Source organism: Notamacropus eugenii, chromosome 2, assembly GCF_028372415.1.
Source record: "Notamacropus eugenii isolate mMacEug1 chromosome 2, mMacEug1.pri_v2, whole genome shotgun sequence".
NCBI lineage: Eukaryota > Metazoa > Chordata > Mammalia > Diprotodontia > Macropodidae > Notamacropus > Notamacropus eugenii.
Genome location: NC_092873.1, coordinates 505,891,233 through 505,917,340, shown reverse-complemented (window position 1 = coordinate 505,917,340; position 26,108 = coordinate 505,891,233). Strand labels below are relative to the sequence as shown.

Sequence of the window (26,108 nt, the reverse complement as noted above, 5' to 3'; positions counted from 1 at the left end):
CCGTGGGGTTTCCAGAGATTTGTCTGAATTCATTCATCCATTCATTTGAAGCCTCCTGATCAGGTCTGGACTGGGACAAAGAAGAAATGTGGCATAATAGGGGACACTCTGGGTCTGGTACCAGGAGGCCTAGCTTGGAATTTGAAGGCCAACCCTGCTACCTGGATAGGTCCACATAGTGATAGAAACAGGGCAAGGCCTGGGAGGAGAAACCTGGGTTTATATCCCAGAACCCAACACTTCCTGGCTGTTATTTGATACTTGCGCTGTTGTTGACTAACTGGTTCTGGGGAAAACCTCAGGAATTATAGGATTGTGAGTCATCATTAATATTAAGTGAGTGACCTGGAGCAAGTTCCTTAGTGGGTTTTAGTCTCTGAAAACAAGAAGGGATTGAGGGAAACAGCCTAAATCTTATGAGCCTGTGAATTAAGCCTAGTCCCTATCCTGGACCATAAGGGCCATGACAGTGAATATAATTGGGATTATGAGGAGGGAGGGATCACTTCACACTGGGAAGAGGAGAGGAGGGAGTGTTTTAGTTGGGCCTTCCTAGATGGGCAGAGTTTCAGTTGATAGAAGAGGAGAGGGCTTTCCAGGTGAAAGGCAAGTCAGGGATCTGTGCATGCTAGACAGGCATACAAGCCACAACTTCTGTGTAAATTTTTCCATTGAAAGAACTGAGCAGTCACTGCAACACCTGGAGTCACAGGGTTAGAGCTGGCCGGGCCCTGAGAGAGGCAGTGTGGGAGAACAGTAGTGGGCAACATTTGGCAGAGTGAGGATGGACGTCACCAGCCTAAGGGAAATAAAATCGTGGAAGAGAAATAGGGAAGAGAAGGAAGGGAGGGTGGGCTGGGGCTGGGGCAAAGAAGAAAATAGGCATTCATATAGCACCTACTGTGTGCTGGGCACCCTGTTCATTGTTTACAAGCATGATCTCAGTGATAGCGGAAAGAATTGGCAGATGCAGCAGCTGATATTACTGATAATCAAGATATCATGGAAAATAGGAGAAGTGCTACAGGACTGGAGAAGTGAGTGGGGTCTCAACTGGAAAGAAGGCAGGAAGGAGGGAGGGAAGAAGGATTTGGGGGTTTTATTGGACAGCGAGCTCAGTGAGCCTCAGCAGCCCAGAAAAGCCTGTGTGCTTTTGTGTAGCTTCGGGGAGTAGGCAGCCATCTCCCCTGGGTGAGGCTGCTCCCACAAGTGGAGCATTTACCAGTACTCAGCTCTGGGTTGCAAATTCGAGGGAGGCTTTGGATAAACTGGTAAGTTAGTGAAGTGGGGTGACCAAGATGGGGCTATGCCCTGGGTGAGAAGGGTCAATTTAGCCTCAAAGATCAGAACTGGGAGTGATGGACTGAAGTTGAAAAGAGGCAAATTTAAGTCTTCATGTAAAAAAAAAAACAGTTTCAGAAGCATCTCCTTTATTCCTTAGGAGGTGGTGACCTCTCACTCACTGGAAATTTTCAAGTAACAGCAGTAACAGTAGTAATAATTTAAAAAACAACTCACATTGATGTAGCACTTTAAAGGAAGACTTGCAAAGCACTTTACAAATATTACCTCACTTGATCAACTCCAGGGGGTAGGTATTATGCCCACTCTACAAATGAGAAAACTGAGGCATATAGAGGTGATGTGACTTGTCCAGGGTCACACAGCTAGTCTGCATCTGAGACTAGGTTTGAACTCAGGCCTTCCTGACTCCAGGACCAGTGCTGTATCCACCGTGGCAGCCCCTAGCACAAGTAGAGGTGGAATGACCACTCTCCAGGTGTGTTGTAGGGGGATTCCTACTCTGGCATGGGTTGGATTGGTTGGTTGCTAAGATCCTTTTCATCTGTACTGTTCTTCTATTCAGAGATTCAGTGACAAGCTAAGCGATCACTGTCATAATCCAGAGTGGGCTTGACTGAACCAAGAGGGTTGCTGTGAAAATCGGAAAGGGATGGGATTTCCAGTAGTTACACAGGGAAAATGGATAGGACTTGGTTTCTATAATGTTCTGGGTAAGAGAGATAGAAGTGGGAAGAAAGACTGGGAACCAATCAATCAGTCAACCTGCATTTATTAAGTACCTACTGTGTGCCAGGCACTTCTCTAGGCACTGAAGATTCGAGGAAGTCCTGTCCTCAGGCAACTTATATTTGAATGGGAGGAGGCAAGCATACCCTGATGAGTGCATAGAAAGTGATTTTGTTGGGTCCCTGTGGCCATTTTGGATTCTCTGTGATTTCCCATCTTCTATCAGCCTCACCCAGATTTTCTCTGTGTTATTGGCCCCTTGCTTTCCCTTCCAGGTCTTATTTCTCTTCCAAGCTCACTTCTCCACCCCACCTCCAGGTTCTCTAATGTCCAAAGCTTTCTCACCTACAAATCTGAATGTTGAGTGCCTTCTTTCCCTCAGTTTCCCCAAGGCTCAGTGTGGTGCTAGAAGAAAACAGGGTCTTTTCTTTCCTACTGCTCCTATAATTCGAGTAAGAAGGGAAAGAGAGTTAGCAGTCTCCTGAAAATGCTTACTCTGGGTCAAAATGTCAGTATGACTAAGCTCAGCTTGGCGTCATTCTACTTCAAGAAAAACCTTTTCTTGTCTCCTTTTTTGAACTATTAAAATCAGCTCTCTTCCTGCCCTCTTCCCCAGCTCTGTTTCCTCCCCATCTTCTGACCCCGCTTTAGAGCCATTGGTCCATTATTTTTATTCATTACCCAAGATATTTTTGGCTGAGAAGAAGGAAAGGGGAGAAAGGGAGGGAAAGAGAGAAGCAGGGAAGAAAAAAGCCCCAAATGGCAGGAAGAGGAACCAATGAGCAAAGAGGCTGGAGGTGGGAGGATTAAGAGGGGCTGAGGCTTCAGGGTCTCCCTGTAATTAAGTTGGTTACTGAGTTAATGAGGTAGCTTTTGACAAAGACTGCCTTCCCACTGCCTCCACTCCTGAGCTCTGGAACAAGGTTTGGGAAGATTGGAAGGGGTCAGGTGAAAGGGAATGGGAGGGCATCTGCTTCCCCCAGAACCCTACCCTAAACTCACTGCCTGTCCAGCAGCATTCCCCACCTGACCTGACCCCCTTGGCCTCCCCCGCCCCCCCCCGCGTCCAGAATCAGCTTAATAGAATAAACCACTTAGGGACAGAGCGAAAAGAACAAACCAAAGATCCCTAAATCTCCCCGCGATTAAGCCTCTTAGAAGTAAGAATGCAGCTCCAGAAAGAGAGACTGAGCTTCTTAAAGAAACCTAACTAGCTCAGGGAAAGGCCCATCTGAGGGTTCAGAAGAGTCAAGAAAGACAAGACAGGGGTGTGTGGGGGGGGGGGGAAGGATGTGTGTACGTGTGTGTGAGAGTGTCTGAGTTTGTGTGTGTGTATGTGTGTGAGTGTGGGGGGGTGTGTGCATGAGTGTGGTGTGTATGTGTCTGTGTGTCTGTCTGTGTGCATGAATGTGTCTATGTGAGTGTAGTGTGTGTGTGGTGTATGTGAGAGTATGTGTATGTGTGTGAGTGTGTGGTATGTGTGTGTGTGTGTATGTTTGTACCCAAACCCATTCTGTAGGAGAGACAACTTGGGCAGATATAATAGTAGTAGTAGTGGTAGTGGTAGTAGTAGTAGTGGTAGTAGTAGTAATAGCTACTATTTGTCTACCATCTACTAGGTACCAGGAGTTGAACTAAGCACTTTACAAATACTATCTCCTCTGATCCCCATAACAACTCTTAGAGACAGGTGCTATTATCAAACCTGTTTTACAGAAGAGAAAACAGAGGTGAATGGACTTGCCTGAGGTCACACAGCCAGCAAGTGTCTGAGGCCACTTGTCTTACTCCAGGCCCAGCCTCTGCCTGAAGATTATTGGGATGCCCTATATAAGAGACCAGAAGACAGAGGTGTGCTAGAGTTAATTGGAACAGGCTCAGGAGAGCCGATTGATAATTTTCAGTGTGAATGTTTGCACCTTGTAATTCAGCAAACACCACAAATCAGAGCTTGATTTATTGTTTTGTTGATTGTCTGGGCTTCAGAAAGTGGTGGAGAAAACGGTAATAATGTAGATCAAACCTAAGTGTGTCTGTCCGTTTCCACCCCTCACCCCTATACTTACTGTGTTATGTTACTGCCCAGAGATAATTGAGGCCAATCCCCTCATTTTGCAGGGGTGCAAGGGATTGGAGTGACCTCCCTAAGGTCATGCAGGCAGACTCTCTGGTGTGAAATCGAGAACTTACCGTTATACCACACAGCCTTGGAGGGAATCAGTTAAGGCTCTCCTGTTCTAGGCCCCAACATGGCCAAACAGCAAAGATTCATTGTCTGTCACAGGCCGTGCCCCTAACCCTGCTTTATTTGAGCTCTGAGACTCGGGCCACACAATCAGAGAGAGCACATTCTAGATCCTCTTCAGGTCCTCCTGAAAAGAGGCAACCTGGGAAAGCCTTGAATCACTAGACCTTGAGACTATATCCTTGACCTTGCAAGACCACTTTTTTATACTAAAAAAAGGGACTACTGTCCTACCTCTCATGGCTACAATGTCTACAAGTCTCACTAAGTACCAAAGAGTTCCCTGAGAAGGGAAACAAATCACTGGTTTGTGATGCCAGGATCAAATTCCTTCTCTTATAAAGGGTGCAAGTGATGAGCTCATCCTTGTGGGAGACAGAAGGAAGGAAGGAAGGATCACACCTGGAGGTTGCTCACCTGCGGTGCTCCCAAGCAATCACTGACAGCAGGATTTCTTAACCTTTTTTGTGTGTCCTGGATCCCTTTGTTGATCTATGGAAACCTATAAATCATTTTTCAGAATCAGGTTTTTAAATGCATAAAATAAAACAGAATTACAAAGGAAATGAATTCTATTGAAATCGTTATGAAAATATTTTTTGAAGTTCCTGGACCCTAAGCCATGAACCTCAGACGTTCCTCTGGAACTTTTGCACTGCCTGACTCCATCCTCACACAAACCTGCCTTGCACTCGTTTATTCTTTGTCCTCCTCCCCAGATCTAATCTCCCCTGATCCCCAAAAGCCATTTTTGTGTGCCCTGAAAACACCTCCGTTTCCAGGCATCTCATCTGGTTGGTTTCCCGAGGATGGGAAGTCACTGAGACTAAATATGAGAGTGGTTCCCCTGGGAAGCAAGAGGAATAACACTGGAACCAGTTAATTAAGATCTTGTTAATGAATCTGCTTGTTAATGGTCTATTAAATAATCACACAATGAACGAAGTTTACCACACAGGAAAAGACGTTTTCCAAACATTTACTTTCTCCCTAAGTCTTAACCAGGCTAAAAACCCTGCTGGCTATCCCTCTAAGAACTCTGGGTTCTTCTAAGCCCCTTGGACCAGCCCAGCCCAGTGCTGGATGGGGATGGACAGAAGGTATCAATCCCCATCCCTAAGAAGGGGAGCCTGTTTTCCCTCAGGCATTAAGCCAAGAGCCAGTCTGGTCTCTTAACCTTTGGGAGGTCTTAGAGATCTGATGTCCCAAGCCCCAGGGTCTACACTTGGGCCTGTCATGACTGCATCCTAGGCAAAGCACTATCCTTCTGTTTCCCAACTTTCTTTCTTATTGCACTGGGCTAAGTGGCTTGGACTGGGAAAGAGGAAGGAAACTAGTTGTGTAAAAAGAAGGAGAGAATCCTAGGCCGTGAAAAGGGAGAAGCAAACCTTGTCCAGGGTGCCTCTGGGTGAAGCCCAGAACTACCCCCTGTCCCTGACTCCCTGGCAACAGGCCCCATCCTCGGCTCTCCAGGACCGGTGACAGCCAGATCTCAGCTCTCGGGACCGAGAGTGGGCCTGGCTGGGCCGAGCCCAGCTGCAGACTGGGACTCGGCTCATCAGAGAGCTCCCTCTAGGTTGAGCATTTGGGTATTGTTCTCGACCCTGCCAGGGACTGGTTGCTGTGGCTTCAAGACCACTTGGGTTTGCATAAGGCATTTCCAGTCACCTTTAAAGGGTCATGATTCATGTTTCTGCTTCCCAGCTGCACCGGCTGCAGGCCTCTGTGTGCAGAACACACACACACACACACACACACACACACACACACACACACACACATATACACACTGTGCTCAAATCCATAGGAAATCATTTCTTCCATCCCTGTTCTCTGACCCAGAGCCTCCATACCTTCACAGAAACAGACACATTGACCACAACCACTTGGTGACAACCCTCTCTCACAGCTCCACACGTATGTGCCTTGGTGACTCATGCCACCTGTGGCTCTCATGATCACAGGCAACATCTGACACATGGGAATGGGCCCAGGAGCATAGGCTCTTTCATCCCTCTTCTCTCTCCCTCCCTCCTCCACTTTCCAACTGTGCTCCTCTCTTCCCTCTCAGACATCAACACAGCTCCTGGTGTGATCAGCATTAGCAGATGCAGGTGGTTATAGATGGCCAGGACACTTGGCATATAGGAAAACAGATGAATTTGTTCAGCTTTTATTATATGTGAAGTACTGAAGACAGGGAAAAATCAAGATGGTTTCTGCTCTCAAGGAACTTATGTTCTAATTGGGAGAGACAGCAGAAAGAACAAAGCCAGGTCAATGGGAAGGCCTGAGTTTCTCTAGGGTGTGTCAGTAAGTTATGACCATGCCCAATATCTGTTTATAAGAACCCAGAATACCTTTGGATGAAGTTGAAAGGCATATGGTAAAGTCTAGTGGTCTTCCATCTTCCCTGCATTCCCTTCTCATCCAAAGAATTATCCTTGGATTATCATCCAAGTATTTATGTCACTCTTCTAGATGGGATCTAGGTGCGTGGTGCAGGGGATGGTAGAGGTAGATAAGGAAAATTAAAAAAGGAAGGATATCCCCTAATCCGTACCCCAGTGGGCTGTGTGTACTGAGGTGAGAATATCCAATCCTCCCTGTTGTCCAAAACCACTTTGGACAACTCTTCTACCTGAAGCACAAAACCATTCTATAAACTATGTTCCACTGCAACTCTTCTTCCAATGGCAGGCAAGGGCCTCTGCTCTCCATGAATGATTGGTTAGTCTAAGAAGGAAGGAGGAAGGCTGAGGAAGAGAAGAGAGGAGGCTGATAGCTCTCCTTTCCCTTTCCAGCAGCACAAGGAGCCATGAGAAGACCAGTTGGCTGAAACCCAACATGAGCAAGAAGGCTTTGGGAAATGGCCCAACCAGCCTCCCTAACATCTGGTTAAGTACTGCTCACTCTTCCACCGGGCCACCTCATTATTATGATGCTTCAGCAGAGAAATGAGCAAATTGTGTGCACGTGGTACCCTAAGCAGCAACGACAGAACTGAGACCACCACAACCAGTAGAGAAAGAAATCGGAGGGAGGCAGTCACGGGGGCCAGGGCCATGGAAGGAGGAGGGGTACATGAGAAGAGATTCCTGGGAAGTTGCCAGGCACATTTGTTCTTATCAGACCACCGCCTGGAATACGCTAGTTCCTGCTTTCTGTTTCTCCAATCTTAGCTTTCCTTTCAGGCCCCATTCAGACCGCACCTCCTCCGGGAAGCCTTCCCAGACTAGGCCAGCCCTTGGAGATAGACTCATGCATTCCCTGTCTATATCCCCTGTGTATGTGGTATATAACCATGTCTTTTTTGTACTGTTTTCACATGTAAACCGTCAGAGCAAGGATAGTGTCTCATGCCTGTTTGCATCCTCAGCTCTGAGTCCTGTATATTCTAGGAACTCAGAATTTACACGGATGCTAATGGTGAAAAGGGGAGGGGAGAGGGAAGGGAACAGCACTTATAAAGCACCTACAGGCACTGTGCTAAGCTATGTATAAATATCTCCTCCAAAATGGAGAAATCTTAGTATTTTTATATTTCAAGAGATATTGGAAATTATCAAATCTGTAAGGCTAAAAAAAAGGAGAGAACTTTGGTATTATCTCCTCAAAATCCAAGTAAGATAAACTGAAAGTCTCTCTTGTGACTTTGGGTGAGTAGAGGGCTACCATGGGCCATGATTTGAAAGAACTAAGTATTTGCTGAGCCTCTATTAGTTATAGAAGAGTGTGCAAAACAGCAGAGATACATAAAACCAGACCAGAGAAGGGCAAATATCCCAATTTCCTCCAAAAGGAAGAAAATTGAGCCTACACATGATAGACCAGTGAGCTTAACAGCATTCCCCGGCAAAACTGTAGATATTATTAAAGGGATGGTTAGTGAACATCTTGAAAAAGGAAGTAGATATGGCAAAGAGCTAGCCTGCAAGGTTTCATCAGTAACAAAGCTGGACAGGAAGAGTTGCCTTGGGGGAGGATTGCAGAAAAACAGCAATATTAGGGTTTTGTTGATGGAGCTATCAGGGAGTCCAAACATCCTAGAAAGTAATTCGAAATTATGTGAAAAAAATAATCGCCATATTCTTTGATCTGGAGATTCCATAGCTATCCCCAAGGAGGTCGATGACAACAAAAGAAAAACCCCATGGATGCCAAGATATTTCTGGCAGCACTTTTTGCAATAACAAAAACCTGGGAATCATTGGATAGGTGAATGCTTCAACAAATAGTGGTCCATGAATGTCATGGAAATGCTGTAGGAGAGAGCAAATGTCATTGGTGCTGAGAAGCACAAGAAGACTTAAAAGAACTGATGGCAAGTTAAGTAGGCAGAACCAAGAAGCTGATAATCACAATAACACTAATAATGTAACTAGAAAGAACCATAGGAAACCAAACGCTAGGAATGTATGAGCAAGGGTAGCTCTGAATTGGAGAAGTCACCTCCCTCACCTTCATGGCAGAGGTGGAGGACTCTAGGTCTACTGGTGAGATTTGCTGAACTTCTTTTATTTTTTTCCCTTCTTTATTGTAGGGGATGGCTCTTTAGAAAGGAAAGGGGAATATTGAGAAATGTATGAAATCCTTAAAATTTTATCTGAAAAAAATAACAAGGCATGACAAGCTGACTCCAGGTCCTTTTTTTTTTTTTTTGCCAGCGTTAAAGGGAGTGGGGTGGGGGAAGGATTTATATACTCAGTATATAAATTTTTCAGGCACTGTACTTATGAGATAGGTACTACTATTATCCCTATTTTTTAAATCCCCATTTTATAGTTGAGAAAACTGAGGGCAGTAGAAGTGAAGTGATTTACCCAGATCTTGCAGCCAGTCAAGTCTGAGACCAGACTCAACTTCAGATCTTCATGACTCTAGTTCCAGTGCTTTATCTACTGAGCCGCCTGGCTGACAGATGATGTACTGATCTGGTTTTTACCATTAAAATTAGACAATGACTTTCATGCTTTTTTGGGGGAAAAGGAGAGGTGTGAGCTAGGTCTTGGTATACAATTCAACTCAACAAGCACTACTATCCACCAGGGATATGTAGGGGCACAAAGACAAAAACCAAACTGTCCCTGCATTCAAAGACCTTATAGTCCTCATCTCTTTACAGCCTAGAGCCAGTGCAAAGTCACTGAGGTGGTAGATGGCATGTCATGAGCAGGGAGCAAAAAGGCACATGTGATCCACCTGGAAAGTTGGAGGTAGGGGAACCTGGACAATAAAAGGCTTTGAATGTCAAGTAGAGGAATTTGTATTTGATCCCAAAGACAGTAGGAGGACATGGTACCTTCTTAAGGGGTTAATAATATTAATTTAGCAGCTGTATGGAGTATGGATCAGAGAGGAGAGAGACTAATTAGGGAATTGTTGAAATAATCCAGGCAGGAGATAATGACAATTTGAATTAGGGGGCTTTAAATATGTTACCTTATTTGAACCTCACAACAACCCTAAGAAGTGGGGATTACTAGTCATCCCATTTTACAGATGAGGAAACTGAGACACTGGAAGGCCTGAGGAACTTGTCCAGGATCCCACAGTTAGCAAGGGGCAAAGAATGGATTCAAGTGAAGTCTTCCTGACTTAAAGTCCAAATTTCTGCCTATGATTCTGTTTATGGTTTGTAATCAGACCCCTATATATCTTAGGACAAACTAGAGCATCAACCCTTAGGGTCCCCAAGGGCTTCCCCACAGGGCCAGCTACAAGAGAGACAGGCACATTTAGAAACCAAGTCTCAGCTCTTGAAAGAAGGTTCATCAGCCTAGAAAACCTTCCTTCACAAGGCTTAAATTTCAAGAGGAGAAATTCTTGTGACTTCTCTTTCCCCTGATCTGTTTTGGGGCACATCGAAGAAAAAGCCTTATTCTGCAGCTGGCTTCTAACCTTGAAACTGTGAAGCAGAAGAGGACCCCAAAGTGGGAACAGATACTGAGGAAAGGGGCCTAGACTGGGCCCCAAGGCTTGGGTGTCCCTCTGAGCCAACATAAGGGCCCCTCCCTCCCCCCACTTTTGCAGCCAGAAATGAGCTCAAGGGAGCAGCCCACTGCAACCCCAGGAGATCACTTCCTGCCTGAAGGCTCGAGGGCTAAGCCTCATGAGAAAGTCAATGACCTAAAGTCCAGATTGGAAACTGGGGAGCTGAGCACCAAGATCCCAGCACTTCCACAAGGATGACTGTAGGACTTCAAATGTCACTTAGCTTTTCCTCATCTCTGAAATAAGGAAGGTCAGGTACCTCTCCGGCACTAGGCAGACAAAATGGAAGTACTTCTCCTAAAGAATCCTGGGCAAAGAGTGTTGGGTGGGGGAGGGGGAAGAAGACAGAACTTTCAATCCAAAATCTCATCTCTGTGGTTAGGGAAGGGTTAAATCTCCCCCACCCCCTCCTCTCTGTGGCTATAGCTCTGACCCACTGAATGAAGCCCCACTAGGTTGCGAGCCTGTCAGGAAGGAAGCCCACACATCCAGACTTTTGTTGTTCTAAGGTTGGGTGGGTTTTTTTTTTTTTTTCAATTTTACTGCTCAGGAAGGAAGCGAGCTGCAGGCTGGCCCTCACTGCAGCTGAACTGATTACTAAGCCTGGCCTCCCCTTCTGGGCGTCTCTCCTCCCCAATCCTTCTTGCCCCAACCCTCTGCTTTCTTTTTTTGGCGAAGAATTTCTTAACCATTGCCAGCATTCGGACCCGAGTCTTGGAATCTTTTTCTTCTTCTTCAGAAATAAAAAGGGAATAATGGGTCTTGCAGCTGCTACCTCCCTGAGATGAGGTTAAGACAGTCCCATCTGCAAAGACCCACCCAGGTTGTTCACTACCTAGGGCTCTTTCTAACTGGGATACAGACAACAGGCCAAGCCCAGATGGAAGAGGGATGCTGGAAATGCTCAGGTCCTTTGGAATGTCCTACCTCCTTGAGATCCAATATTTAAACTAAGACACCTCCCCCACCATTGCTTCCCTGACCCTGCTGATCCTTCCCCCTTCCTGACTCCCCATAACATACAGCATGTCCCTAAAGTCTTAGTGTTATTTTAAGCTATGAAGATTTAAAACTGCCCTGATGATTTTTGGGACACCTTGTGGCTAGGAGCTACCCTATAGATCTTTACAAGCACCAATGGGCTTTCTTTCTTGAAAGAAAGAAGCCATGAGGAAGCCTGCCCATCCATAGAAATGGACAGTGAGTAACCATTTATGCCCAAGACAGGACACAAGAATGCTACTAATCTTACCTTGCCAACTCCCTGCTAATACAAAGACTCCATGAATGTTGACTGCCCTCTCCCAACCTAGCCCTGTCGAGTGCATGCCAATGCCCCTCTTCCTCCAGCCTGACCTACAAGGCCCCTTTCCTGCCCAGTGCTGAACCTTCCTGGAGCAGAGACAATCCATCCATCATGTGGGGAAGCTGTGACACAGAGATAGGGGGAGGGGGAAGGTTCACAGATCTGTTTACATACAAGGAAGGGGAAAGTAGTATATAGATTGAGATCTAAGGAACAGAATGTAAAGGCTAATGGGTCTAATATGAATCAAATCCTGTTACAGAACATTTTACACATATACACTCCCCCCTCCAATATCAAAAGCACAAAGAGATTGCCAATGACCCATTTATTTCCACCAGTGGTAGATAAACCGGAATTTTAGCATCAGAATCTAACTTAGAGGGTAACTGTAGAGTTCATAGTTGGGGGATTTGACCTCTTTGGATTGCAAGCCTGAGCCAAATTACTTCCCTCCTCAGAGACTCCATTTCCCTGTCTGTAAAATGACCTTGGTCCTGCATCATTAGGCCTTACCAAAATCAAGAGTGAAAGAGACCAGTAAGACAGACACAGGAGTTCCTGCCTAATGCTGAGTGGAGAGGATTAAGGAAGGGAGAGGCTGCTGGCTGAGTCTAATCATGGAACTGAACGAGTCAGAGTGTTCTGCACAGGGGATCAGAAAAGGGAGAGGACAGCAAGGGAGGGGGCTTCACTAAGAAGCAGCCCAGCGTAGCCCAGTCCATCTACCACTAATTTACATTCCTCCAAAGATGACCCTACTTGCCTCATATCTAAACCCCTTTCAGATTTCTAGAATAATCAAAATCATGCCTTCAAGACACAGGAAGCTATGCCCATGATATGGAATTCACTTATCTCTTTGATGGAGAAGAGTTTTGCTCTGAGTATACCAAAGAAAATACCACTTGTAAAAGTTTTTGCTTCCTTTGGAGGCTGACTACTAAAAGGAACATTTGTCACAAGGCAGATCCCTACCAAATGAGAGGTAAAATGCAAAGGGAATCAGTCCTATCCCATAGTCTTCAAAACCCCAAAGTCCTGAAGATGTGTGACCTGAGAGGACTCTGTGTCCTTGAGAAGCAGAAAAGGGACATACTGGGATAATGACCACACTATATCTGCAGGCTCAGGGTCAAATGAGGAAATACAAATGCTGCTTGGTTTGGACCAAAGCTAGTGATGGCAGTTTGGGCAAAGATCAAAGGAAAGAAAAGCAGAAGCAATTTTGTCAATAAAGTATATACTACAGACCACCTGGACAGAAAGAAGAAACAGATGAGCAGCTCAGAAATCATATACAAGCCTAGTATTGAGAGGCATGACACAGTAGAGACACTAGTCTCTCTCCTGAGTGCCAATCTCACATCACCAACTGCCTATTGGACACTAAACTATATCTCTAGCAGGAGCTCAGACTCAAATACTGAAATGGATCCAAAAACTCATCCATTGGGGAGAACTCTCAAATGATACAGATTGGAATATATCCACATGTGACTTTTCTCAAACTTCTTACTACAGAATGTCACAGTGGGACCTATGTGATTTCTTACTTTCTCCTGACATTGAAAGGGTCCTTTTTATGCTTTGCCTTTGCTATATCACCAACCCATCTTCCTATCATCCAGTGCCTGAATGCTATCTTTTGCTTCTGTTCATCGAGTTCCTCATCGGATACTTGTTTTAGCCTTCTTATACCCACCCATTGTCCTCTGCATGACACTTTATTTTTAATTCTGTAGAGGCTATTGGGTATATCAAGTCTCATTACTGTGATGAAATACTGAGAGTAAGTTGATGTTTAAAATACGGGTCTTTGCTTTCACAGGAAGATTGAAGGCATCAAACGTACTTTGCAATTTCCTAAAGACTATCCAGCTGCTCCCCTCCTCTTGTTCAACTCAAGACCCAAAGTGTCCTTCATGTATCTGGATTGTATACGTGTGTGTATACATATATATATATATACATGCACACATACATATACATGTATGTATGTTTGTATACTGATTGACAAGGTTTATTAAGAGTTCATTGGAATACACAGTGTAATCCAGGTAACTGACATTCTTCATCCAATTGATCTTGTGTGGATGGTCAACCCAAATTCCTTTGAATTAAAATCTCTTCCAGAAGATTCTTCGCCTTCTAGGACTCAGAGCAATCAACACAATGTCATCTGCAAACAGGTGCATCTGGAGGATGCCAACACCAACAGGAAATCCCTCTTCAGCTTGGTCTCTGGGCCTGTTATCACAGCAGTGAACACCTATGGTGAGTATATAGCTCCCTATTTTATGCCTCACCTGATGTTTTGTGATCTGAGTGATGTTGAATAAGGTTGTTTCTGTTTATATCTTTCAAGGAAACTTAAATGATCTTGGCATATAGAAGGAGGAATGTCTAAAACACTTTATGATGCAAATAAAACTCAATCTTTTCCCAAGTCAACCCATTTTTTGAACTTCTCTATTAAATCAGGGACACCACTTTCCTTCTAATTACCTGGATTCCAAACCTCAATGTGTCCTCTACTCCTCACGCTCTCTCATCCCACCTATCCAATCCATTGTCAAATCTTGTTGGGTTCTATCTCATTAGAATCTCTCAGATACAACCCATTCTTTCCATGCATACAGTTACTATCCTGGTTAAGTCCCTGGTTACTTATCATCCAGATTACTGAAATAGCTATCTTCATCTCAAATCCCTCTTTACACCAATGTATCTTCCACCCAGCTGCCAAACTGACTTTCCTAAACTTCAGATCTGACCATGCCACTCCCTTTACTCCCTCCCAGTGGCTTTCCATTACTTGTAGGATCAAATAGAAATATCTCTATGTAACCAGCTTTTAGAGATGGTGTACTTGGAGCAGAGAGCAGTGTTCCAAACTTGCCTGCTTCCAGACATGTAGCAACTCCAGAGCTAACGGACATGGATACTTTGAAATGATGGCATGAGCCACTCATTGGCTACTGAGCCAAGGTTGCTGACTGCTTTAATATTCATTTAGCAGATCTCTAGTGGAGTGTCTCAGAAATTTATGCTTGTCCTTTGGTCTATTTAAAACTTTTCTAATCAATGACTTAGATCAAGTCTAAATTTGCAGATGACCACAAACTGGAAGAGAGAGTTAACACTGGTTGATAGTCTAGGTCCAAGATAACTGCGGAAGCCAGGTAACAGGCTTCCATATCACTTCCTGATTGTCTTCTCCATGAAGCCTCCATTCATCATTTCTGTCCCTCCACCCAATGAAACTCGGCCCCTTGGGTTCCCTTGCCCTGAGAGTTAGGCTTTTGTATTATCTTGTCTAGATCCAGGCTAGGACTCCACATCCAGGCAAACTCCATACCCTTTTTCCAGTTCTCTCTGTATGTTGTCTTTGCCTATTAGTCCTTGAAGGCTTGAACTGCCTTGCTTGCTTGCATTTATATACCCAATGTTTAGCACAGTATCAGATACATAATGAGCATTTAATCAATACTTTGGCTATACATCTATCTTGACAGGTCAGAACACAAAATCAAACAATAATTATAACTATCTAGCATTTATAGAATGTTTTGAGGTTTGCAAAATACTTTACAAATATTTTCTCATTTGATCCTCATAACAACCCTTTGAGATTGATCCTTAATCTTATCCCCATTTTACAGTTGAGGAAATTGAGGCAGACAGAGATTAAGTGATTTGCCAAGAGTCACACTGTAGTAAGTGTCTGAGGCCAGATTTGAACAGTACTTATTGATTTCAGGTCTGCTTAGACTTCAGTGTCTACTTAGACACTTATTTCACAAGTATAGGATGAGAAAAGGCACGATTAGACAGTAATTTGAAAAAGATCTGAGGGTTTTAGTGGACTGCAAGCTCATGTCAGTAGTGTGATGTATCAGCAGAGGAAACTCATGGGATCATGGGCTGCATTGAGAGAGTTTCCAGGAATAAGGAAAGAGGTGAGAGTTCCTCTGTCCTCTGTCCAGGTCAGACCATATGGAGTTTTGTGTTAAGGAATTGCCATTAAAAAAAAGAGATCGAGAAAATCCATGCCAATGTGGAAAGTAAAGGGTCTTGAGTCTATCACACAAAGATCAGTTCAAGAAGCTAATGAGAGGTGATTATCCCAGAGATGAAAAGGCTGAGCCACAGGAGGGTTGTGTTTCAGCGTTAGAAGGGCTGTCCTGGGGTGGAGGGATCAGCCTTATCCTGCTTGGCCCAAGAGGCCGGGATCAGGAGCAAAGTGGAAGGAGAGGGGGAAATGACAGAGGACAATTTAAGACTGTGTGTTTCTACTTCCTAACCAAAGAGCTATCCAAAAAGGGGAAGGGCAGCCTAGAGAGCTAGTGGACTCCTCCTCTTCCTTGATGATCTTCAAGTAGAACAAGTAGACAAGCACTTTGGGGTATTAAGAGATTAATTTTTTAGTTATAGATTGAGAAGAGAGATATAGTTAGATCGCCATCAAGGCCACTTGCAACCTTAAAATTCTTGTGATTCTGTAAAAGGAGACCTGATCTAAGAAGAGGGATATGCTAAGAGCTAAGAATTCTCTTCGGAAGTCTAAAATACAGACTTGTAGCCCTATAAGCCTAATTGGAAGAGAGCAGGAAGGAATGAGCTGTGTTCAGCCGCTCTGTATCTCTTTGCTGTAGGACAGATGCAAAGCTATAAGCTTTGGATTGCAGATGAATGTCAATGGAAGAACATGACACTTGGCTGGTGAGTCATGCCCAGGTTTACAGGATTGGATTTCACTAGAGACCAGACCAAAGGCACCTCCTTGAGAGTGGCACTGAGCTTTTCTGAGACTCAACCCCTGCTGAGCAGAAGGTCCTCAAAACACCACATTTTCCCCAAAGATGACTTTTATTTCTTCCAAATCACTCTCAATACACACAGAGAAAAATGGTTGTCAAATGTCTGCATTTTGGGGTGAGGCAGCACCCATACCTTAGGATTTCCCCCAGGATTTTGACCTCTTCCTTTCCTAAAATATCTCATCATATTGTTACTTCTGTGGCAGGGCTTGTAGCACTGAGGGAAGAATATGTGAGAAGAAAGTTGACTCCATTTTAGGTTTCTAGAGAGATGGGAGATTAAATATTCAAAAATCATTTTTTAGTTATGAAATACATTTTGTCCATCTCTCTAAAGGACGCTTTTTAACAAGACTTTTTTTTTGCCTATAGTCATAAAAGAAAAAGCCCTCGCCACCTCATGGTAATATCTCTCCTTTTCCTTTCCTGTGTATCTGCTCTCAAGGCATCTTTCTAGTCTTTTTCCAAACCTCCTTCTTCCCCTTTTCCCTAACAAAAGCATCTGGCCACAGCCCAGGACTAAGTGAAAGAGCTGCCAGGGGAGCCAGTGCCAGTGATCATTGGTAACACTGCATCAGAGCTGCCGACACCACCTTGGTCAATGGTTAAAAAATAAAAGAGAAACTTAAAATGAGATCTTTATACAGCAGAAAAGCCTCAGTCCCCAGGAACAGGGATGGACAGAGTCATCCCATTATCCTGACATCTACTAGCCTGACTGCAGAACAGGTATTAGCCTTTCACTAGTCCTGACCCCTACCAGACCCCCTCCTTCCACAGCCCAATCCTCACAGAGCCCCGCAGGAAACATTAGAGAGGGCTGCAATGCAATTAAGGAAGTTGCCTGCTGACAATCCCCCACCCCCTTTACCCTCAGAGAAGCAATGAGTGTGTGCTGGAGCATCCCCAGGGCCCAATGCACCTTACGGAGTCTAGGCAGCAAGGCAGCAGCAGCACACACCCATGGGCAGGGAAGCGGCCACCCCACCGATGCTACAACCCCGGACCAGGCTTTCCAAAACCTTACAGCTACCACAGAGCCAACAGCGATTCGCCCCAGTCTCCAGAACTCTTCTGTTTGAAAAATGCCCAGGCTGCCTAAAGGCGAGCCAAATGACCCTGGGAAAGACAGGAAGTTAACTATTGGAAGGAACAAAAAAAAAAAAAGGCTGAATTTAGCTAGGAGTCGGAGAGTCGGTCTTATTTGGGGGGCTTTAGACAAGACTCCTTTTTACAAAATGCACCATCGAGAAAAAGCCTCACTCCAAATCTACTGACCCGTCTCCGGCAAGTAGAGATGGTTTCCATCCTTTCTTATCCTATCGTCAGCCTTCAGGCACACAGTAGGCACTTAATAAGCGCTGGTTTGTCCCACGGGGACATACCAGGGATGTAAAAACCACAGGTCAGCGTATATTCAGGCAAAACACCCATATTACACAGGCGTGCTGAAAGTGCTGCGCATTTCCGAAAGCCCCACGTAAAACTCAAATTCTGTTTTTAGGACTCTCTTCCTTGACTGATGGAGGAAAGGGGAAAGAACTAGCCTGGTTCTTTGGAGGTAATCTGTGTTTTGTATTTCCGGCACAAAAGAGGACACAGATCGAGCCACCTGGGGTCCCCGAGGCAAGCTGAAGGAGGAGTTACCCGGAGGGACAAGACACTCACAGCTCTGCTGCTTTCCCCGGAATCTCCTCCACCCCTCCACCCGTACACCCTTCAGCCGCCCGGCTGAGGCCAAACTCGGCTTCTCTGAATTAGCGAGAAATCTAGTCTCTCTCTAGCCTCTGCCCAGGGGAAATACTCCTAGGGATTTCTAGTTCTAAGAGGACTAGATGAAGCTTAGAAGAGAAAGAATGCCAGCCCTGAAAGATGTGACTGGTCGGGTCCAGAAGAGAGAGGTACTGCCAGAGACACGCGCAGCCACCTAGGTCCGCAGAGACCTGAGAGGAGGACCACAGGCATGGCCCTAGACCGTCCTTTCAGGACCCCTGAATAGGGCAGGAGAAATTGAGGCCAGCGCATCTAGCAGGAGGCAGGAGGGGGGAGCTTTGAGTGTTAGCCAGATCGCCTTGCTCTCCACCTCTCTCTCTCTCCAGTCTCCGGCCTCGCTAGGCTTGTTTTGCTTCCGTCAAAGGGAGCGCAAGGGAGTGAATCCCTCCTGGTCCGGCCCGGCCCGCTCCGGCCCGCAGCCCCCAAGCCAGCCACAGCCAGGCCTGGGAGCTCAGCGCCAGCCCTCTCGAGTCCACTAAGGAAAGATGAGGAGCTTGCTAGCGTGTTGGAAAACCACATGAAAGCTGTCCCAGGGGCATAAACAGTCTGTGAGGGGCAAAAATTTCGACAGAGAAAAGCGTCCCTCCCTCCAACCCCGCCTCTCGCCCCTCATCTGTCCTCCCAGCCCCTCCCCCCAACGATCAATTACAACGCACCCTTCTGCTAAGGGAAGAGAAGAGAGAAGGCGAGGGAAAAACAAGGCGAGGAGAGGGAAGGAGAGGCGAGGGCTAAGGGAAGCGAGGACATGCGAGTCCAGGAGAAGGGAGAAGAGGCGAGGGGACCCGGGCGGGGTAGGCAGCCGAGGCGCAACCGCTCCTGGAAACGGCCACCCGATCGCTTCTGCATGACAATTGACGGCCGGCGGGCTGGCGGGCAGGCGGGCTGGGAGGGAAGGAAAGAAAGCGGTCGCCGATGCCGTTTTCTCACCATGGTGATTAGGCATTCCGGCCGTGCACCGGCAGGCCTGCCCGCAGCCCAGAGAGCGAGCTAGCGAGCCCCCGAACCAGGCGGGCGGGTGAGGCAGCCCGGAGCCAAGCCAGGCCAGATGGCTCTGCAGCGGCCATCAGGGACCGCTCCCATCCAGTCCGGCCCCACTTTAACTGTTCAAACATTTCTTTATCCCAACAAGACAATGAAACCAAACAGCATGAAAGGGAGTCTCGGGGCCTGGGGTGGGAGCGAGCAACAAAAATCCACCCACCCACCGAGGAAGTTCTCCCCCCGCCCAACCCCTAGCCATTACCTCCGAAGTAAGAGGAATATTGGGGGCCCTTCACCCCCATGGGAACGATGAGGATTGGGAGTCAGCCCTCCTCCCAGAAAGAGGATTGAGAGCTGTCTCCTCCCCCCCTACTCCGAGGAAGATTGTGGCCTGATCCCCCTTCTTAAGGAGAAGAAGGACTGGAAAGAGTCTCCCCTCTCAGAGGAAGAGTAGGTAGTTGGATGTCCCCCACCCCTCCATGGAAGAGAGCAACAGGGTAGGGGTGGAGAGCAACTTTTTCATACCTAGCCCCTAGCCCTCTTCTGGACCTGAAAATGCAAGTTTGGCTGATGAGCCTTCACTGACTTGGACTGTAGCTGGATGAGGATCAGCCTGGTCTGTTTGAAAAGTGGGGCTATCAGAGATTCTCCTTCTCAAAGTCCAAGGTTGGCTCACTCAGGACCTGAAGAGGAGGCAGCCTGGCTACACCCACCTCCTCACTCCCATCCGAACTCCACCTAGGCAGTGGTCATAGTACATCATCTTCAGGGTGAAACTGGGGCCCTGGGAAACCCTGTCATTTTCCAAACTGCTGCTTCTGAGGCCAGCACAAAGAAGGACCACCAGGAGAGGCCTGTTGAGCTCAAAGGCAGCACCCCCTGATCCTCCCGGAGTGTTCATTCCTTTGGCTGCTGAAGAGATATTTCAATAACAGCTGCCCGAAAAGGGCCAAGACTAAAGAGAGCGATGTGAATTGACCAACTCAAAGATTTCTCTGGAGGGAAAGCAGCACAGTTTGTGATGCCTGCTTAGGGTTGCCATAAGAAAGTGAAGGCGGACAGGCTAGCCTAGTTCTGTCTATTGTTTCTCCCATTAGATTATGAGCTCCTAGAGAGCAGAAACTCTCTTTCACCTTTCATTGCATGGCTCTAGCTAGGATTTGGCACATAGTAGGTACTTAATAAATGTTTACTGACTGACTAACACTCTCCACACACACCAAATCTGAACTCCAGTCCCTCCATTCTTGGCAGGCTCCAGTTCAGAAAACTAGAACTCACATTTGAAGGGAGGAGAGGGTATATCCTGGGCAACCACAACTGTGGCAGAATGAACTGGTGGGCAGAAGGACCCTGGGGGCAAGAAGGCAATCAGAGCAGAAATGTGGATATTGAAGAGGTTGCCCACAGGAGGCCTCTCAAGCAATGGGGGAGGGAGGCCTCTCAAGCAATGAAGGAATCCGAAACCCAATGACTATCAAAATAATCCAGGGCAGGTATCAAAATAATCCACAGGTGATGGCATGAAACACCAGGCAGAATCTTCGGATAAAGATGTACTGATTTAAAGGGCAGACTTTGGGAAACAGACCCATAGTCCCCCATGACACATGGTGACCCTTTGTCCCCATACCATACATTTCCTCAGACAAGAGGTCAAAGAGAAGAGCTTGGGAAGTGGAGGCAAACAAAACTGGTCTTCCCTTTTCCATTCTTAGCTCCTCTACCAGCCAGAGATGATGCCACTTCCAGGACCCACCCACCCCCTCCCCAGGACAGACCGAGCAGTCTCTGAAAAGGGAGATAACTTCTGATCACCATGAAACCTTAGCAAAGCAGTCATAATGTATTTGTTGGTGAAGGAAGGTCCAGAAGTCCCAGAGCTGAGAGGAAGCAAATGGAACACTTTGGAGTGTTCACATATCCCCTGAAGAAGTCCAGCTTTCAACCAAGAACACCTCATGAGCTAAAATAGACCTTTTTTTAGTGGTTGTCATAGTAGCAAAGAAGTGGAAACAAAGCAGATTCCCATCAGCTGATGAGTGGCTGAACAAATTATGGCACATGAATGTGAGGAAATATTATTGCACCAGGAAAAGTGTAATGAGGAAGAATTAGGAGAAGCATGGGTAGACAAGAACTGATGCAGAGAGGAGTTAGCAGAACCAAGAAAACAACAGTCACAATGTTGCCATGATGACTACAGACATGTAAATGGAAAGAACAAGAAAAGGAACATAAGCACCATGTTATTATCCTAGTGACTAAGTTGGGCCCTGAATAAGAAATGAGAAAAGGCACTTCCCTTCCTTCTCTGCAGAGGTGGGGGGTGGAGAGGAGACTATAGCTATAGAACATTGTATATACTGTCACATGTTGGTCTAGTTTGCTGAACTGCTTTTTTAAAAAAAATTTATCTTAGAAGACAGTTTGTTAGGGAGGGAGAGGAGATACACAATTGGAAATGAAGGCAATGTTAAAAAAAAAGAATTCAATAAAATGTTTTAAAAGATAGGAAAATGTACAATTTTACCCCCACCTAGACACACATAGAGGCATGTACTAGCCATGCTCACATCTCTCACATCTACTCCCACAGCTGGGCACAGAATGGGAAAAGTCATGCCACGGTTTCCATTACAAAACCCATTTTCCAAGGTCCTAAAACCCTTAAACTGAGCTAGAACCCAGTCCACAGAAACTCCAGCTCCATAGTTCTGCAAGAATTTTGTTGTAGTCCTTGTTTTTGAATTATAAAAAATAACTTTTTACATTTTCTGGAAAAGAACACAAAGGGGTTACAAGTTTTGAAAAATTATCTGAAGAATCAGTCGCCGTAGAATAAAAAAAACAAATACCTCTGTGCCCAGCAGCCAGCCAAGTCCAAGCCTAGCAGCCTGCCTCTTTGCACTCTAAGCAGATTCTGGCCCCACCTTTACCTACCCAGCTCTGACTGGGTCCAGGAGGCATTCTTCTACACTGTTCCTTGATTATCTCAGAAATAGTACTTATTTCAAAGAGGTTCTGTGGGGAGGGCCTGAAAGGCGTCTAGTGGGAATAATCAGGTTTTCTAACGGCTCTTAAATATGTATTTACATAAAACAGCCCATAAATCCTCTCGCCCCTATCAGAGTATGACAGGAGCCAAGAAGCCACCACAGACCTTGTCATGCTGCCTCTCCAACGCTTCTCAGAAGAAAAAGGTTTTCTCCTGTTTTATGAAGATTCTGCAGAAAAAAAGCACCAGTCATAATTCCCCCCCACACCCCACCCCATGAGGCCACAGCAAGCACTGATCTGCTCTCTGAAACAAGGTCACAAGAAGGTGGAATCCCTCTCTTCCTGCTCCCTTCAAGGGAGTTACAGACTCCTGTGCTGGAGTCTTCTCTGCTCAGACATTCCTCAACAGGACTGGAGTTCTGGGTCAAGCCCTGAGCCCCACTTAAATTTTGTTTTTGTTTTTTTCCTCTGTGCTAATATAACCATCTGGATGTGCACGTAAGCTACACTCATGCACTCCTATAGACTTAGTATGGGGCAGGGTGTAGGGGAAAGAAAGAAGGAGAAAAGTCCTCTGGAAAAGGCAAGATTGTGTTCAACATAAAGTAAGCTAAGGGGAAAGGGCTCTCTAATACTTAAATTTGAAATGAAGAGGTTTCCCCTCCCTGCTGATCAGCATCTCATTAATTTCAAGGTCAGAATTCCATTTCACTTTGGGAGACAGCCTCATTTCATTTTTTCTCCACCCAGGCGTATTCCTGTGTGAGGTAGGTATCCATCTCCGTGGGGGGACGGCACCAGCACACACAATACAAGCCAGGCAAGGGAAGAGTTATGGCTATGACACCCGCAGGGGGAATGGATCTCCACATCTATGAGTTCTGACTTGACTAACAGGCTTTCGCCTTCTCTGGGTGCCTGCTTGATGGAGGTTGGGGATAAAAAGAAAGAAAAGGGGGAGATAGACTAGAACTGCCAGGGATCTGGATGAAGAGAAGAATCTCCATCCCCGCAGCGTGTTGAATCAGTTTCATTTCAAAGTGGTGCTGCTAGCGGAGAGGAGGCAGCAGCCTTAATACATGTTGACCTAGGACAGCTTTAAACAAGGGGGAAGTAAGCCTCAGCTCTCTTTGCCTTCTCTCCTACACTACTGGGGGTGAAAACCCAACAGCACAACAGGAAAGTCCCCGTCCAGTACATAAGGCAGGCTTACCCAGAGAGCCAGATCAGAGTGAAAGGGGAGCCAGCAGCTCAGCCAGATGTGTCACTGAAAGTGAGAGGGGAAAGAAGAGCTAGAGAAAAAGTGAGAGAAAGCTCCAGCTCGCGGTTGTACTGTGGCAACAGCAGCCTTCTTCCTAAGTGGGAAGGTCCTAGGCTTGCAGACGCTGACATAAAAGACACACTCACAACATATTTCAAAACCAAAGAGCGATGGATTTACAAGGCAGGTTGATTTTATGATGACTTTTATTGAAAAGGTACGCTGGGTTTAGGCAGATGCCTTTTAGCGCTGGGAAGTTAACACAGTGCCTAATTCAAGGAGACAGCCAGAGGAAGCAGGGCCGACAGGGGAGAGAGCGGCAACGTCTCTATTACTCTCCCCGGCATCATAAAGTGAAGAGAAAAAAATAGTATTCATGTTGGGGGCTGTAGGGAGATGGAGGGGGGGTGTTAGGGAATAGAGGAGAGAAGAGGGGAAAGAAAACCTTAGCTGGAGTTTTCTTAAGAAAATAAAACAAAGCAAAATCCAAGAACAAAAGGATGGGTGGAAAGAAAACCCCTCGCTTCATAAATTCTCCTCAGGCTGGCAGAAAGCCACTCTGTCTCCATACTGCCCCAAGCTCCAAACGGAGAGTCCCGTTCTGCTGGGCGGTGGGGGTGGGGATGGGGCGGGGCACGTGAGGGACCAGAGGATTCAGCCCCTCTCCTGCAAAGGGTCTCTTCTGTTTATCAGCCCTTAGGAAGAAGCAGTTGGTGTTCACAGAGGGCACTAAAGGTCACAAGAACACACCTGAGACTTGCAGGAGCTGTTGTATCTGTTGGCATTCCCGCAAATATGCTAGCTGTCTAACCCCAGGATACCAAGGAGAATAAGACTATTACAAGACTTCCCTTGTTGACCAACCTTGGCCCTTCATTGCTCTCTACCCGACACAATCCACTGCTGAAAGATAAGACTGGAAAGTAGACTGTAAACTGACTGCTAGGTGTGGCCTGATAGAAAGAGATCCAGAAATGATTCAGAGACCAGAGAACCAAGGGGAAGCCAGCAAAGGGCCTTGAGAGCTCACAAGCTCCCTCCATAGCCCGGCCAAGCATGGACGAGGTCCCCCTACCCCCAGCACTTCTGAGCCCAGAACCCCCAAAGGATACTGCCCACACAAGGCCAACACAGCAGGTGGCTTGGGAACTTGCCTGCCTCCCTGCCTGACTGCCTGCATGAATACATTTCAATCCAGAATCTAGCATTGCCCATTGAAGGGAGGTAACAAGGAGCCCCCGACACCTCACAACTATTGGGGCTGGCAGGCAGACAGGGAGCAAGTCTCTTTAGCAGGAGTGCCAGAGGCACTACTGACCTGTTGAGCAGCAGCATTTGGCCAAGCTGACCCAAGGGAAGGGACACAGGGGTGCACAGGACTGCTACTTACATCTATCATTTCTGTCCTCTGGGCTGGATGAAGTCTCCCGGTCAGAAATGAGGCCAGAAACAGCAAAGATCTTCTTGCCAGTGTCATCCACCTTGAGGGAACTGGGGGAGCCTGAGGGCAGCTGGGCCCCAAAGTCATACTCTTTGCCATCTGCATCAGAAAAACGCAGGTGGGGCGACTCCGTGTCATGGCAGTTCTTGAGTCGCTTGGCAGGCGTGAAGGCCGACTGGTAGCTCTCCCGGTCCTCGGTGGAGGCAAAGGGGCGGAAAGCCCCTACGCCACTGTGGTTCAGCATGCTGATGGGGCTACAGTCTAGGTTTGGGGGTGCAAACTGGGGGTGGAGGTGCAGCAAGGAAGGGGGAAAGTCACGGTTGGCAAAGGTGCCAGGCACCCCACTTTGCCTGTGGTACATGGAGGCAAAAGTATAGGAGCCATTGGTGAAGGGGATATGCACATCTTTATCTACGGAGACAGGAACCCCAAAGGGTCGGGGCTGCTGACAAGGGATGGAGGCATCCCGGCTGGCCTCCGCTGTCGATGCTAGAACCATCAGGGCGGGGGAAGCCAATGGGTTGGGAAGGTAGGATGAGTTCTCCATCTTGAAGGCTGCCCGGTGTAAGTCCATTGGAGTCTCTTTCGATGGCAGGAGTCAGACAAGAAACGGTCTTCCCTGGAAGGGAGGGAGGGAGGGAGGCAGAGCAGCACCTGGGGTCGAGGCAGGGAAGATTACTGGGGAATCATCCCCTTCCAAGACCTGCAGGGACATCAAAGAGAAAAAAGGGGGAGGGAGGAAGGTCAGGGAAAAGAAAAAAGGGAAAGCCCGACTGATTGCAACTCCATCCTCCTGGCTTCCAGGTGCTTGGGGAACAGACACCACAGGCTTCAGGAGTCACTGGGCAGCAGCAGCATCCGACCGTTTTCATTCAGAAAAATCAATAGACAACTTACTGTGATGTACGCGTAGCTGACTTTGGTCCCTACACGTTCCGGGTGAAATGCGCCTGAGCCCAGCAAGGAAAAAAAACACAAAATCTCCAAATACAATATTCCCTGGGTAAATGAGGTCACCATATATACCAGATTTTAAAGTGATTCTGTCTTGGTACCCCACCCACCCAAGGCAGGGCTGGTTTGCTACAACAAATGCAGTTATAGTTGTTTTTCATACATGGCCCTCCCCCCAACACGCGCACACACACACACATACACACACACACACACACACACCATGCCCTTCCTACTTGTCCCCCCCCCCCCAATATCATGGCTATGTGAATTTAAATGGATACGTGTGATGTATGTAA

General features: G+C 46.7%; 1 protein-coding gene across 4 annotated transcripts in view; it reads right to left on the bottom strand.

Annotated features, from left to right (window-relative positions):
* Window positions 1–25,471, bottom strand: part of RNF220 (ring finger protein 220) — a 244,075-nt gene extending 218,604 nt beyond the window's left edge. For 2 of the 4 annotated variants that reach the window (XM_072649191.1, XM_072649193.1), the window contains exon 1: window positions 24,805–25,471. In XM_072649191.1, coding sequence (XP_072505292.1) covers window positions 24,805–25,429 — 625 coding nt within the window. In that variant the 5' untranslated portion in view covers window positions 25,430–25,471. The remainder of the gene's footprint in view (window positions 1–24,804) is intronic. The other 2 variants (XM_072649192.1, XM_072649194.1) reach the window with 1 other exon arrangement.
* Window positions 25,472–26,108: the final 637 nt, after the last annotated feature.